The sequence below is a fragment of the Lissotriton vulgaris genome, chromosome 2_1, assembly GCF_964263255.1.
Source record: "Lissotriton vulgaris chromosome 2_1, aLisVul1.2, whole genome shotgun sequence".
NCBI classification, from domain to species: domain Eukaryota; kingdom Metazoa; phylum Chordata; class Amphibia; order Caudata; family Salamandridae; genus Lissotriton; species Lissotriton vulgaris.
Genome location: NC_141687.1, coordinates 1,687,319,346 through 1,687,336,012, shown reverse-complemented (window position 1 = coordinate 1,687,336,012; position 16,667 = coordinate 1,687,319,346). Strand labels below are relative to the sequence as shown.

General features: G+C 42.7%; 1 protein-coding gene across 1 annotated transcript in view; it reads left to right on the top strand.

The window, feature by feature from the left end:
• The window catches only part of ZNF593 (zinc finger protein 593), a 61,108-nt gene extending 44,835 nt beyond the window's left edge, over nt 1–16,273 (top strand). The window contains exons 3-4 of the mRNA XM_086957653.1: nt 15,287–15,349; nt 15,822–16,273. Coding sequence (XP_086813779.1) covers nt 15,287–15,349; nt 15,822–15,948 — 190 coding nt within the window. The 3' untranslated portion in view covers nt 15,949–16,273. The remainder of the gene's footprint in view (nt 1–15,286; nt 15,350–15,821) is intronic.
• The last annotated feature ends 394 nt before the right edge of the window (nt 16,274–16,667 follow it).

The following is a 16,667-nucleotide window of genomic DNA, read 5'->3' as shown; positions in this document are numbered from 1 at the left end:
TCATGTTTGTCACTCTTTGTAGGATGGGTTTCCCAGAACCATCCCTCAAATGGATATCACTGTTATATACCACACCTAGAGCATGGGTCAGAATCAATGGGAACACGTCCAGCCCAATTCAGATTACACGAGGTACCAGACTGGGCTGCCCCCTATGCTGTTTGCATTAATCCTGGAACCACTGGCCTGCAAAATTCGGCAGAAGCACTCAGAGGCTGCCCTGCAATTTGACCTTCGGCCCATTGGAACTGGTCTATATGCAGATAATATGGTCCTTTATACCACGCACCCAGACAGGAATCTAAATCCACTCATAAGAGAATACTTCCGATATGAGCAGTATTCAGGCCTTCTAATAAATATGGGATACATCTGTTGTGATACCCCTAACTGCCACCACCACAGAACCTGAACTAGAGTACCCACTAAAATGGCGAACAGACCCAGTTAAATATTTAGGAATCTGGATTCACCAAGATCCAGACCTGGTCGTGAGGGAGAACTACGGTACAGCGCTGGTGAGATTGGAAGAGCAGGTGGATAAATAAATTAAAATACCTTTCTCCATGGCGGATAGGTTAGCTCTACAGAAAATGATCATACTGCCTAGGTTTCTATACCTGTTTTGGAATATACCAATATGGCTAACTAAGGCATTCTTTGTCCGACTATGCTCTATTTTGCAACGCCTGACATGGGCAAGAAAGCAAGCCAGGACTAGCGGGAAGACCCTTACTCAACTGTACCATTTAGGGGGCTTTGGGGCGCCAGACCTCCCAATTATATTTCCTCTGCGTGCAGGCCCATCATGCACACTATTGGACTAAACCTCACGCATATATCTCACACATCGCAGTGGAAAAGGATAGCGTCCATCCCATGCCACTGTCTGCCCTTATAGCGGATCCAATGAAGTATACACCACGAGATAAGATACAAACAGCTCAATGTACCTCTAGGGCGTGGCATGCACTGGCACACAGAGCACATAAGCTACCGATTTATGCACGGGCGTTGTCCACGGCGAGACACCCCAGGCTCACTGTAATGCAGGAAAAGAAAATGTACACTTTGCTGTTAGAGATGGGGCTAACAACTATAGGCACTATGTTCCCACATAATGAATTCATTAACTTGACAGATCCCTTACTTTGCGCACATCAGTCCCCCTTTAAAGAAATGTGCATATTTAAGACTACGCACGGCAATCAGGACATTATATACCACATTCCCAGAAGAACCCATGCAATTGAACAAGTTACAAATACTGTTAACAGCACCTACACGCAAGAACCTGGTGACACGCCTATACAACGCGTCCCAAGAAGAACAGGCTGTGAAGCCTAATATGGCGGCACACCGATGCATTGCACTGGGTGAGACGATTGCCGAACATGATTGGCAGTACAGCTGCACACAACTCACGCTCCTTACGTCAAACTGCAACTTGCGCATTATTCATTTCAAGTTCCTCCATCAACTATAGTACACGCTGGCAAAATTACACAAAATAGGACCTGGGGAGACAGACCACTGCCAGAGATGTAATGCACCAAGTGCTGATTTTTTTGCATATGTCTTGGTCATGCCCGAAATTTTAGTTATACTGGCGAGACTTTACTAATACTTGAAGTAATTAGATGGAGATTTTCTGAATGAAAAAGAAGTTTATTGCTGGAAACGGCTTATACATCCACAGAGCACAGAAGCAACTCTCTCTGTCCAACTCCCACATATAGAATGTAGGCAGACAGAGTAAACATAGCAAGACTAGAAAACATTCTAAATGAGATTACTACACACCTTCCCCCCCTTGAAACAATTTTTTTTAAAATTTAAAATAAGTGAAATCCATGAACAAAATCCCGTAATTTAACAGGAGAATGTCTGATGCGAGAACTTTTCCTTAAATTAACAACATTGCCAGAAACAACACAAACATCATCCAAACCCCTGACATTGTCACAAGAATCAACATTGCCTGAATCAACACAAACATCATCCAAACCCCTGACATTGTCACAAGAATCAACATTTATGGAACCATAATCCGAATTAGGAAAAGGTGAACCACCAGAACCAATGGAAACAGAAGTAGAAGCATCACAACCAAATGTGTCCAGCAAAGCCGCACAGTTATCCTGATCGTCATAAGGTTTAGGAGAAACAGAGTGTGGAAACAACTTAGGATATCCAGTTTTACATAAAGAAATAAGTCTAAAATTCCAAATCTTACCTCCTTCAACCCGTACAGCCTTACTAAAAACTTCCACCACTTTGCATGGATCAGACCATTTAGCCCACTTATTACCATAAACACCACCAAATTGAACTCTAACCAAATCGCCCACCTTAATTTTGGAACAACTGGCAGAAGACCCACGGGAAATTCCTCTCATTTTACTCTGATACTCCACCACTTTATTTCTGATTTTTGAAGAGTCAAGCAAAGAATCATATGGGATTTTACTTTTAATCCACCAGGGTAACAATTTCGAACCTGGCTTCCTACCACGCAACATCTCAAATGGAGATAAGCCAGTAACAGAATTGGGAGAAGTGCGATACGACAACAAAGTTGGACATAGGGACTTTTTCCAATCTAAACCACTTCTAATAGCAAGTTGAATAGACTCTTTAATGACTCTGTTGAAGCGTTCTATTTGGCCATTGGCCTGAGGGTTTTAATTAGATACCCTCTTATGTACTACTCCACACCTCGAGAAAAGGAACAAACTCTTTACTTATAAACTGAGGACCATTGTCAGAAACAATTTCTGCAGGAATACCTTCCCTACAAAAAACCTCATCCAAAAATTCAATAACTTGCGCTGACCCAATTTTATCCACAAGCTTCAACTCAGGCCACTTAGAGAAATAATCAATCAACACTAAAGCAAAAATATCCCTGTTGGGAGATAAATTGAGTGGACCAACGATATCAACACCAAGTTTTTTCCATGGAGTAGAAACAAATTCAACAGGAGAAATACCCACAACTAAAGGCTTCGCCGACTTGTCACTATGGAAACAAGTAGGACATGACCAGACCCATTTGTCAACCATGCAATCAACTCCAGGCCACCAATAGAATTCTCTAATGCGCCTTTTGGTGCTAGACATACCCAAATGTCCCTCATGAGCCATAGAGACAATTTTCTCTCTCAGTTTAAATGGAGGAACTATTTTGTCACCACAAGTTAAAAACCCTTGATCAAACATCAATTCATCTCTTACTTTCCAAAAAGTAGACACATCGCCAGATAACTTACGTTCTTCAGGCCAACCCAATTGCATAAACTTCACAATATCAGACAAGATACTGCCATCACACATGGCTGTTTTCCATTCAGTTTCAGAAATAACCACAGAAGGAGATTTGGAAGCTTCACTATTAACATCTTCAATAGAAAACACTACATCCATGTCGGAACCAACGAAAGAAACATCAAAGGAATCCGACAAGGGCAAACGAGACATACAATCAGCATGCACATTAAGACGTCCGGGAACATATTCAACTTCACACTGAAACTCTTGCAATTTACGAGCCAAACGAGCAGTCAAAGTCTCCCCCCCCCCTCCCCCCCCCCCCCCCCCCCCCCCCCACCAGCAGCCAACATATTGATTAAAGGTTTATGATCCATTCTCAAGCGAAATTTGGTACCCCACAAAAATTGCCGAAAGTGTTGAACGGCCCAAGTACACGCCAGCAATTCCTTTTCGATGGTGGAATAATTATATTCAGCACCCCGTAGGGTTCTTGATGCATAGGAAACAACATATTAATCTCCTGAATTCCTCTGCATCAACACAGACCGTTAACCAACATTGCTGGCGTCCACTGACACAATACAATCTTTGCCGACCTCAAAGGGTCTCAAAAACGGGGCATTGACAATCTCCTTCTTAAGCAAATCAAAAGCAAGTTGTTGCTCATTGTTCCACACAAACTTTACATTTTTCTTCAATAAAGATCTTAAAGGATGAACCTTAGTGGAGTAATCTTGCACAAATTTGCTATAAAATTCTGTGAGGCCTAAAAATGACACAAGTTGCTCCTTAGTAAGTGGAGCAGGAGCATTAGAAATACTTCTAATGTGGTTGAATTTAGGCTTAATACCTTGTGACGAAATTTCCTGTCCCAAATTTTCCACCTTATCGCGTCTAAATTTACATTTAGAAAATTTCAGAGATAACCCTTTTTCTTGTACGCGTTGAAGAACCTTCTCTAAATTCTTATCATGATGCTCAAAGTCTTCACCAAAGATCAGGATATCATCTTGAAAAGCAATGGCACCATCACAAACCTCTAGAACTTCCTTCATAAGTCTCTGAAAAACAGATGCTGCACTAGCTAAACCGAATGGCATGCGGCGATACTGAAACATGCCCACAGGTGTAATAAAGGTGTAAGAAATTTGGAATCATCATGTAAAAGGACTTGGTGATAGGCACTGGCTAGATCTATTGTGGAGAACACACGCGCCCCAGAAAGTGTGGAAATTAGTTCGTGAATGTGAGGCAAGGGGTGCCTATCACTCCAAATTTCCTTATTTAAACTGCGAAGGTCGATACATAAACTAAGTTCGCCATTGCCTTTAAGCGACAAAACTACTGGCGAAACCCAAGGGGAAGACTCTACAGGTTCAATAATTTTCTTAGATACTAAATCAGATAAAATTGATTTCAGTTTTCCGCGATACGCTAAGGGTACATTCCTAACTCTGTGTCGTACAGGAACAGCACCCTCCTTAAGGACAATCTTGTGCTTAAAATTAACAAACTCGCCCAACTTATCAGTGAAAATTAAAGGAAATGTAGTTCTTATTTTACAAACAAACATCATTTTCATGAGAAATAATGTAGACAGGAGGGGAAGCATTGGGGTCAAGTTTGATGCCCATTTCTTGCTGGTGAGGCCAACCCAGAAATGATGCTCCTCTAGTTGCAACATAGACCTTACCCCTAGTTGTTCTGTCTTCAAATTTAAAGTCAGCCCACATGAATCCATCAAGATTGATTTTGTAACCTGAGTAACCACCAGGTTGTATATCAGGAGGAAAAAGTTTTGTGGTATTCCAAAACTTATCAAAAATGTTTCTGCCAATAATGCTATACCAAGCACAAGAGTCAATCAACATAGAAATTTCCTTCCCATTAACCAGAATTTTATCGCTGGGAAAACCCTTGCACTTGGTGTCGCCGACACACAACAAGCTATTTATTTCTGAAACTTGTGCCTGATCTGCTTCGCTACCCTCAAACGACACCAAATTTACCTTTTGGAAGGATCTGCACATTTTGTTAAAATGACCAGATTTTTTACATTTGATACAAATGTTATTCCACGCAGGACATCCCTTGTAACTTCCAACGTGGTCATTGCCACCACACCTATAACAAACAATTTGGGTTTTCTTAAAAAATGGCTTATTTTCTTTAGCAAAACCCCCCTTTTTAGAAACAATAAAAGGCTTTTTAGGATTAGAATAATCCTTAACGATGGCTACTTCAGGAATAACATCTTTGCTTTTAACAACCTGTCCACTGATCTCACTAACGAAAATTTGAGATTGTTCAATTCCCTTAGCGATATTAAGTCCCCATCCACAAACGTTCCTGAATTTTTTTACTCTTGGTTCTCATCATAATTTGGTCTCTCAAAACTTGTTCAAAGTTGATTGTTTCAAACGCACAAGAGCTAGCTAAAGTGCGTAAAGCGGCCACATAATTCTCAATGGACTCATCCTCCTTCTGAGCTCTCGAATAAAACTTAAACCTTTTCATGACCGTGTTCATTTTTCTGCCGAACCTAATTCTCGTTTAACAGTGACCTCAAAAAAATTAATGTCGCCAGAACCATCGATAGGAGGAAGATTTGCTAACTCCTTTAAACCTGACCCCCCAGACAATTTTTAAGCAGTGCCAACTTTCTTTTAGGGGAACAGCCATCCTCTTCTAAAACATCGACATATGCCAAAAACATTGGGTACCACAAATCCCACTCCATTTATGGCTCACCAGCGACAGGTAGAAAGTGTGGGGGAGCAGTAATATTCGACATATTAAACTTTAAAACAAAATTGACATTAAGGAATTGGAAAAATAAACATTGGTTATACAGATTAAATGAGATGGAACAAAATAATAAGCTAAAATAAAAGAAGTAGTCACCGATGTCACAATAGTAATGCTGGAAATTCACACTAGTTAAAAATAATAATCTAAAGAAAAAAAACGTAGTCACCGATGGTCAAAATGCTTCCAAAAGTTGTTTGAAAGTCATAAAGTGGGCTGGAAACAGAACGATAGACAGAGAATCTGGAAAACGTCTTGCAGATCAACTTGCAGAAGAGAAGAAGTGGTTGCCGTAGAGACAAACACAACAAAATGGTTGCAAAAAGATTACGTCCTGCGTCCTACGTTGCACTGCGCCTTAACGCGATGTAATCATCAAAGCAGCATGAGACGTCACTGTGCCAGAAAGAGTCAGAATAGACAGAGCACAATGACACACAGAATCTCTTTGAAGCCGCGTTGCCAGGAGTCTTCACGCTCGAGGTAAGACTGTTATTCTTTAATAAGTTAACAGTTTAGTAGCAGCGCTCGAGCACACAGGTTAACTTAGATGAAGGATAGAAAATCCAAGGGCTCCAGGTCATTCCAAGGGCACCAGATCAAACATCCAAAAACATTAAAAATAAATGGTCATAGAGAAATGCAATTGTGGCACAGATTTAATGGAAAGTCCTTTGCAAGAGTCATTAATACACAAAATCTTGAAATGGTTCGGAGAGAAGTGAACGCTGTTCCATTAAAAAAAAAAAAACAAAAAAAATCTCCTTTGTAAATCCTTTTTGAAACTCCAAATTGTAGGTGCTTTATGAAAGTCCCAAACGTCGCCAAAATTGTGAAGTAATTAGATGGAGATGTTCTGAATGAAAAATAAATGTATTGCAGGAAACAGCTTATACATCCACAGAGCACAGAAGCAACTCTCTCTCTGTCCAACTCCCACATATAGAATGTAGGCAGACAGAGGAAACATAACAAGACTAGAGAACATTCTAAATGAGATTACTACAATACTCTCACTGAGATGTTATCGGAGCAGGTTCCCAACACTCCCTTAGTGTGTATACTAGGAGTTAGAAAACTTAAATATGCTAGGCGTAGGAAATTTCTAGCGGACGCATTATTACTTGCTAAGAGACTCATAGCTATCCGATGGGAGAGCAAGGGACCCCCTAGACTTAAAGACTGGATAGCGGACATGACCTATTGTAAGGTAACGTTAGAGACTTATGCAGAACAAAAATTCCACAAGCCTCGAGGCCCAGAGATTTCTGGGAACCATTTGTGCAGTACTTAGACAACATTGGAGCCCGAAACCACAGTCTGACCTACATGACCATACTATTTACATACATAAGTGATAAGTGAAAATACACTTCAGACAAATATATATGATGTGATGTAGAAAACCACGTGGGGGAGAGGTGCTTTGGCAGTTAGGTTGCCATCTGCCGTGTATCAGAAGCTGCTACATGATAAATTATATGTACATGATAAAGGTTGTACTCCCATATGATATGTAAAGCTACTGCATAGCAATTGTGCTGTTTCAAGAATGTAACTACTGGTTGGATGAAAAATAAAATAAATAAAAAAAGATCAAAACAAGATTTAAAGGCATATTTATTGCTCATTCACTTTCAGAACACTGGTTCTTTGTTAGGAGCTCTCTCGACAGTCTGGGCAAGTAGGCCCTAAAAATAGCTTCCCTTGATAAAATCTGACTCACCATAGCGAGTGGGCGAATAGGTTTCTCGTGGGCTGTGAATGATAAACAACATTAAAGGCCAGTATCCACCTTTTGTGGATCCTTGCAGGTTAGTACTCCAACCCAGTATACTCTCCTCCAGCTGAAGGATCAGATGGAGACTGGACCTAAAAATGCCCTTGCCATTCCTGTCTTTGGTGGTGTTCGACCATCAGCAGTTACTCCCTCAAAATAGTCCTGAGCCAGAGATGTGAAATCCCAATAGATTAAACCTTCTTAAAAGTCAAGACTTTTTTAAAACTTTGAGTCCTGTAGTGGAGCCGTCCTTAAAAATCTCTTGGGTTTGTGATAATAAGAGACCTATCATGTAAAGTCAGTCCCTATCATGTAGAGTCAGTCCCTCAAAGGATAGCTGTTTCTGGTCTGTAGTCTGCCAAAATTGCTTTTTGATGTGGCGAAGTTTCTCACCACAAAGTGTGAACTCACTGAGTTTTTCTGTCTCCAGAGAAACGAAGCAACTCCACCTAAAAGTGAGTTGAATCCGACTTCTTGAAGTTCACAAATCCATGTCCGGGTGCTTCAACAATGCAAATTTGGCATTTGTTCTCGAGCAAGCAGGAGGATGCCAGCAAACTAATTGGTCAAAAAGTGGTTCCTCCTCAACCAAGATGGCCACCGGTGTAAGGGAGCCACAGAGCAAGCAAGCTTTGGAGAGGGGAGCCTCAGCAAGCCTAAGAGTTGTAATGCTGCAGCATCGAGAAGAGTTATGTAGAGCCCAAAAGCACACACATTCGGCTGTGGGCATTCAAAAAAATCCATAATAAAGCTGTACATAGGATGAAGGTTTAAGGAACCATCAGGAAGATGTGCTATACTTAGGACAAGGCACTGTGACACAGAGGTCTTGTAGAACAGCTCTAGCAGAAAATTGGAATCCTGTGGGATTTCATGCCTTATGTAACTATTCTCCTTGTAGAGGTGCTTCTTTGGCACTTAGGAAGCTTAATGGCCTCCATGATACCACCACAGGCTTGTGTTTCTCAATAAACCTTCTTGTTTCATCATATGGCTCCTGAAGTACTTCATATCAATTTGGGGATAATCGGATACAATCAGTTTAGCAAGACATAATCGTGGTGGTGGCGGAAAAGTAATCCCACAGATATGAAGAGGAATTAACTGAGTGAGAAAGGGGCAACTGATCACAAGACTCCATCTCACATGGATTAATTGTACGAAAGTATAATCGAATCAGCTATGGCTCTAATTCCCAAGGTTAGAATGTTTAAGTCATTGGGCCCTATTGGGCATATTACAAGCTCCCCATGATCAGGTTAAGATCCATCTTATCAGTGTGAGCTGTTGAGCTCAAGCACCTCTCCAGTGCAGCACTTTTCTGAGTGTTCCACGTGCTGACTGCCCTCGCACTGCAACCTGCTGCCATCTTTCCACTCAGATTCCACTGTACACATTGCTGCAGTTCACCGGAGCCGTGATGCAGAGCCAGAAAAAGTGAAAGAAAAACCTGAGTGTTTGCATTTGGCAGAAACTAGGTGGAGCTAACTGCACATTCTTGAAACTAATTTTTTTAAATATCTTTTTATTGATAACAACTTGTCACTTAAAGTTAGTGCATAATCATTGTCATTATGGAGCATGTATGCAACATAAGTCAACCCCCACCCACGGTTTGTACATTAACATGCAGTGACCCACCAAATCGCATTTACCCTCTCTCCCCGAGGTCCAGGGCATGGTCCACCCTCGAAGGCTCACATAGACCCCCCCTCCCTCCCCCCCCCCCCCCCACCCCACCCTGTAAGCATTCCACTTTCCCCATACCTGCGACCACTTTTTAGGACACCCTCTTGACTCATAAATTGTCCGCTCAATCAGCATGCACCAATCCATGTCGCTCTGTCATTCTACAATAGTTGGTAACGCTTGAGCACCCCATCTTTTGGCAATGTTCCGCTTTGCGATCATAGTCCCAAACATCACCCACAGTTTCTCTCTGCTGCTTAGATCTGTGGGACCCCATATATTCAAGAGGCACAGCTTTATATTGGGTTCGATTGTGACAGCCCTGACCTCTTCCATACACCTAATCAACCCCAACTAATAGTTCTGCATATGTACGCATTCCCAGATAATGTGTGCGTAGGTGCCCTCCTTCCCACATCTCCGCAAGCACCCCGGATCAGTCCTATTACCCATGCGCACTAGCGCATGCCCAGTGAGGTAGACTCTATGGAGTATTTTCAGTTGTACCAAACTGAGTCTGGAGGATATAACTATCTCTTTAGGGGAGGGCAAGGCCTCCATCTATTCGTCGGCACTATGACACATTGGTGCTATCACCCTGCTGTACCTTGCCCCCTATTTAAACCCACGTTTGGGCAGCAGTGTGCTTTTATATAGGCTATATTTCAATGTGTGGTTAAGGAAATAGACCATTTGTTTGCCAAGGACCACAGACTTCATGAAAGACAAAATCAGAAGTACATATAGCCACAAGATTGGGAGACGGTTTTATATGTAATAGAACATTTTATTCTGAAACGTAATGAATTGAGAAGGTTTATGTTGCGGCACTATGTGACTTTAATGAACATGTTGACTGAATTTGTTTTCTACGTAGAAGACTCAATGGATTTTATCTTTTGTGAACCGCAAGCATTTTAGATCAAGTGTCATTAAAAACTCCCATTGTATGAACTGAACTGTAATGGCTGTGGATGGTTATTGTGTAATTATTGTTACCCAATGTATTTTTTTGCTGTCCGGTCCAACTCTATTGAGTAGGAAGAATGGATAGAGATTATTGAAAATGATGTAGAAGCCTTAGATAGTAGAAACTTCTCAGTGAGTAGAGAAAAAGCATTGTTATGAAGCACGTTGGGCAAGCATGTCTTTAAATATGTTCCTTTAGGTATGAGTCACAGCTGATGTTAAAAAGTAAAGATTTGAGGCAAGATGTGTGAAGTCAGTTAACCCTGCTATGAAACCACATGTTGTACACCCAACTACAGTGTCCAAACAAGTCAGTAGATTAATTTGTAGCCAGATTGTGGTAGCTTGCCATAATCAATCAAACAATTGGGATCTGTAGAGCTCGGCTTATCACCCGTGAGGGTATCAAAGCATATACATAAGGTGTTTGGGAAATAATTGATGAGTCCATAAATGACTAACGAGTTGTCCAATGTTCGAGGAAGAAATGCAAGAGAGATTATGGGTGGGAAGCAATCCTTCATTGAAAGACGCCATTTTAATTGCAGGAGTGGGGGAGAGTCAGACTACTGCATGGCGTAGATACAACTGATGGAAGGAAAGAAAATGGTGAAGGTAGCAGTCAAGGCTAAAATGTCTTGTGAGGTCAGCATAATTAACAAGAGGCTGATATTGTATGACAATGGGACAAGTTGGGACACCAAAACTAATGTATGTGCATGACCTTGATGTTATTGATTTTCAGGGATGTACTTCTGTGCTCCACGATTAGTATTGCGTTTCATGTGTAGTTGTTTATGCTGTTGAAATTATTTTATAGTTTTGTTGATTTTTAAAGTAAATTGAGGGAAAACGATGATGTAATTATAAAGAACACTGAAAACCTGCTGGCCTACATGTCTTATGGAAATGCTTTGTCAGTTGGGAAGCTGGCTGGCCTGCATGGTACAACTCCTCGGTTGTATTTCTCAAAATAATTAATTGGTTCATCACCATGGCTCCTGAACTAAAACAGCACCTTTGCTGGAGTGTCCTGGAAAATCAACATGGGCGGGACAGGTCCAAGGCAAAAGTAAAAGAATCACCAGAATGTCTACAGGATCTCTAGGACAATGTCTACAGGATCTCTAGGACAATGAGGGAACAAGAAAGGAGGAGCATAGGATGAAAACCATCATTGACATAGCCGATAGGTCTCACCTTTGGGAACTTAGAAGTGCTTAGCCATGCAGCACATTATCCCTCACTGGGCAAATGTCTGTAATGGATCGCGTGCTCATGTAATGCGTTTTGATACCTTCATTCGCGCTATATAACAATGCAAAAAATAAAAAGGAATGGAAGGAGAAGTGCTTGCACGTTTCTGAGGTGGGGGTAGCGAAAAGATGCACCCTGTAGAGTGGTTAAATAAAGCATGTTTGGCTGTGAGGCGATCTGACTGGGGTTGATTGTGAGGGGGGGAAAAGAGGCAGGGAGGGCAGGTCTCTGATGAGCAGGTAGTTAGGTGTTCCAAAGTGACGAGCCCTGCACACAACAGAATCTGCCTCCTTGGTACTTGAGTGAGGCTGGGATGGTGGCAAGTTTGTTTTGAGTGGCATATTTCAGGGAGGGTTGTGATAAGGGACAAAGGTCAGCGAAAACCTAAGCAGGGCCGCACCATTCTATGCACACTGAAGTGTGGTGAGCACTTTACTTGGGACGCTTGTAAAAAAATTATTGGCAAAGTCAGTAGCACGTTGCAAACTATTGGCCCTGCTGTACAGCATGAATAATAAACAAGCATGCGCAGTGCAATGGGAGAACATCAGACGAAACGAGGGACAGCAGGAGGAGGCTGGAAGGGGTCAGCAAGGAATGGATGAAGTGGGGGGAGGGGCAGGAAAAGTCAGCAAGAGGACGAAGAGCGGGGGAGGGAGTGGTCAGGAAGACGATGGAGAGTGGGGTAGGGTAGAATTTACTGTTATTTTAAATCACTTGACACATGTCCACAAACCCATAAAGGGAATTTCCTCCAGCAGGAACCATTTGTTGAGGCAAAGGGACAAACAGGTGATGTGCACCCCCAGAATCCAAGAATCAAGCTGCAAAATCTTTTCAATAAACATAACATTTCTACCTACCAACCGAAACATGTTTTTTATACATCTGGCTCGGACAGGGCAAATGTTGGTACAAAATGTCACTGCACGAGGTCAACATTTATTTTGTTCTGTATCAGTACATTCAGCGACATCATAAGCTAGTTGGTGAACCCTAGAGTGTCTCCCAAGTCAGCTCTTGACCATTTGTGTGTGTGTCCCTGGGAAAAGATTAGCCCTCTCTGCAGTTTTCAGAAAAGTAACTTATAAGTGGTCTTGAGTTTTGAATAGGAGTGGGCGGAATTTGCGTAAATGTGTTACGCAAATCTCCGCGAAACGGTACAAAATCTCAGCGAACACACGGAATTGCTTGTTTGTGATGCTTTTTTCCTGTTCGCAATTGCTGTTTGCGTGCTTGGGCGGGATATATCTCACGAGCGCGTACTTTAAGAACGCGAACAAGCAAATTATGCGAAGTCGCGGAATGCAGAATTTCGGGCAATTTCGCGTTCTTCGCGGAACACGAAATTACCCAAATTCCTCGAACGGAACGGAATTTACCGCCCAGGCCTAGTTTTGAACCCTTCTCGCACCCTCTTTTAATGACTCGTGTCAGTCTCGCCAGAAAAAGTACCTCAGGAAACTGATATTTTAGAAACAGAAACAGGTCTCCATGAATGTGGGGAACCAAAAGGGGCAAACATATTTGCCTGCAATTGGTACACTGTAATTTAAAACGAGTAGGGTGTATGGAGATTGAGTTGGAGCAGTGTAAAACGAGGTACAGAGTGCAGCGAAACAGTGGGTGGAGTGTGTATGGAAATAGACAACTGGGGCATGGTGGGGATGCTGAGGAAGGGTCCAGTTATTGTGCAGATGTGACTGAGTGAAGGTTGTGCTTCATAGGGAGTGAAAATAGGTGCGGTGTGTAGAGCGAACGATGGGGAGCAGTGCACATGGCTGGGGCTGTGTTTTAGAGAGGTAGGGGCATAATGGTCTAGTTTGTGCAGGGAAGAGAGCAGGTTAAGTGCCGTCTGCATCGTTTGAAAGGGGGTGACATCGGGTGCGATTGTGTGGACGTGCACCTGTGCACAGGGAATGGAAGTTGCTGGAGTACAACAGCACTTGGATGGACAGGGTGGATGAGGCATCTGCCCAGCGAGAGAGAACAGCTTGTGAAGCTCCAGGCCCAGAGCATGGCTTGCTGCAGCACTACTATAAATAGAGGGGATGGTGTACTGTTACAAGTAGTCTTCTCCGGTCTTGGCCCATCTTTCTGAAGCTCAGGAATGCCAGGAATTGGTAAGACGGGACTATGGCAAGAGCTAAGGGGGGAGGGCGTTATATCTGCTTCCATCTCCAAAATGTTAACGTAAGCAACGCGCTGTATACCGCAATGGAACCGGCTCATCGAATCAAAAGCTTGAACAAATATCTTGGTGATACAACCCCCTCCCCCATTCACCTTTTGATAGGGATCCTTGACACGTGGGCGGGATACTCGAAAGACTCTGGAAGCCTGTGGGCAGTTCACTGGAAACTGACTGTATATGTGTTAAAAAGAGTAACATAGCTAAACAAGCAAGTACTGGGTGGGGCGAAGATGACCGCACACAGAGAAATCGTGAGTGGGAGGCGAAAGCAGTAGCAGAGAGAAAAACAAGTGGGGAAAGACTGAATTAAAATATTAACAGAGCACCTAAAGTAAACAAGATAGTGCGGCTACTGCGAGGAAAGATCACGCACGGCAAATGAAGCGATGTTCACCAAACAGAAGACAGTAAGAGGGATGAACGAAAAAGATGAGCAGTGCTTGAAGCCCATATTGTAGATACCACATGTCTCTAAGAGACAGCACATGTGCTGCCTAGGCAAGACCTAAAATCAGAGGGAGAGAAAGTAGTCCCTTATGCACTACAATGCAAGGTCTAACATTGGCAGTGAAAGGATCCATCATCAGGTCAAAAACACAGAGGTCAAAATCTCATTCAGCAGGACAAACCTAAAGAATTAGGAGGAAGGCCAGAAGCAGGTACCTATCATGGGTGAGGAAGCCATCAAATCCTGAGCAAGGGGCTGACCGAAATCCTACTGGAAGTCTATTTTCGATACTCTAGTTGTGTTGCCAACAAACTGCTGAAGCTCTCTCTAGGTGAGACCTAAAGCATGGTTAGATTTGCTCCAGTACCAAGCCATAGGAGGAAGTTACTAAATTCGAGAAATCAAACGGGAGATTTTGTATTTCATTGAGGAGAAACTCTTAATGAAGCGACCGACCTGCTTGACCCTGTGTCAATGTTCCACTCAAGCAATGACAGACAAAGCTACCTATGTGTCTATTTATAGAGCCCCTGTGTCAGGTTTTTCTAAAAAAAAAAAAGGGGGTGGGGTAGATGGCTCTGTCAAACCTTTTAGGTAAACCATAATTGGGATTAGATTGAGGGCGGGGTGTGTGTATGTAATCACACCCTGAATGGCTCTTAGCTTCTGTCTGTGTGTCAGGTACGTGCATGTGTGTTATGAGTTCACATCTGTCTCTGGAACACAGAGCTACACTGGGGCCCAGAAGAACACATCTGTAGCTGAGATTTTGGGAACTTCTGGGCCCAAGTGCACATATCTGTCTTGATTTTCTTACACCTCTACCATCTATGTTAATGTGGATACTCTGTTTGTCCTCTTTTTCTAGGAGATACTTTGTGGATCTTAAGAGCATGAAAGACCACTTCAAGACGAAAGTCCATAAGAAAAGGTAAAAAAACATTGGAGTAAATGATCTTCTCTGGAAAGATAGAAGTTCTGTTGTACTCCTCTTTGAGTTGGATTGGCAGTGGAGGGTTTACATCTCTTGTTGAGTTCGGTAGCAGAAGTCAGTGAATGATATGAGTGATGTGGTTAGTTAACAAAGACCACCCTGTGTTACTAGCAAAGAAAGACTACTAGTGAGTTGGGTTTGGCAGAGGCAGAGGCAGATGCTGTGTGGTAGGAATAAGCCATCTTTTTTGCAAGTTGGTGGCAGTGGGCAATACGTGCCAGGACTTGGTGAGTTTTGCAATGTGGCGGAAAGAGTCGGTTTCCGATGTGAGTCATGCATCTCTCGAGTAATTTTCAGAAGGGGTCAGCCTGTGATGGGAGTGGTGCTACCCTCTTGAGTTAAATTGCAGAGGTTAGTATGTGGTAGTATGGGGTTTTAACTTTACACTTTTTTCTCCTTGTGGTTTCAGATTGAAGAAACTGAGGGAGGAGCCATACACACAGGCAGAGGCTGAACGAGCTGCCGGAATGGGCTCCTATATTGCTCCTAAGAAGGTGGATGTTCAAACACAGCCGATCGAAGAAGAGATGGGCTGAGCCATGGTGAAACTCTCTAGCATTGTCCCAGCCAGAGAGACCTATTCGGGCCCTGGATTCTACTTGAGAGGTCATGAGAGTGCCAATTCTACATGACTACTTCAGATCTGAACTACGAGATGCAATAGTCCTTCTCCATGGACTGCCTCACCCAACTCCTATTGAAAGTAGCAACACCCTAAGTTGTTTCTTAACACTCTCTGCCTCGACATTCAGAAACACTTTCCCACTTTGAGTGCTTTTCACATATAGTGAAATAGCATCAAGGATGCATGTGGTTTTCAGACCAAAGATGTCTTGTGGCCTTAATAAAGACTGAACAGGTTTCTTTATTGTCATCACCTCTTTGTGCTGCAGACACATTTTCTGCCAAATTCTTTAAGATGAGATGCTACATCTGAGGTTAACCACAACGTCTTGGTACTTTACCATGTTAGTTTCTTGTGCAGTGAGGCGCCTAATAGTGTGGTGACTGAAATTGACAGTGAGCCCTATTCATTTCCGGGTGCAACTGTAGATTTCCCCTGAGAGTGTCCTGAGATGCTTCTGAGCTCTAATCATCTCTGGGTGTGCTTGCTGATTTCTCAATCTCCTTATGGCAGAGGTCTTCAAACTTTTCGATGCCGAGACCCCGGTCAACATTTCTTAGGCTCGAGGATCACCTCCGGAAAAATTTCTAGAACCCCATACTCCTCATCGACACTGATGACCAACCCCCA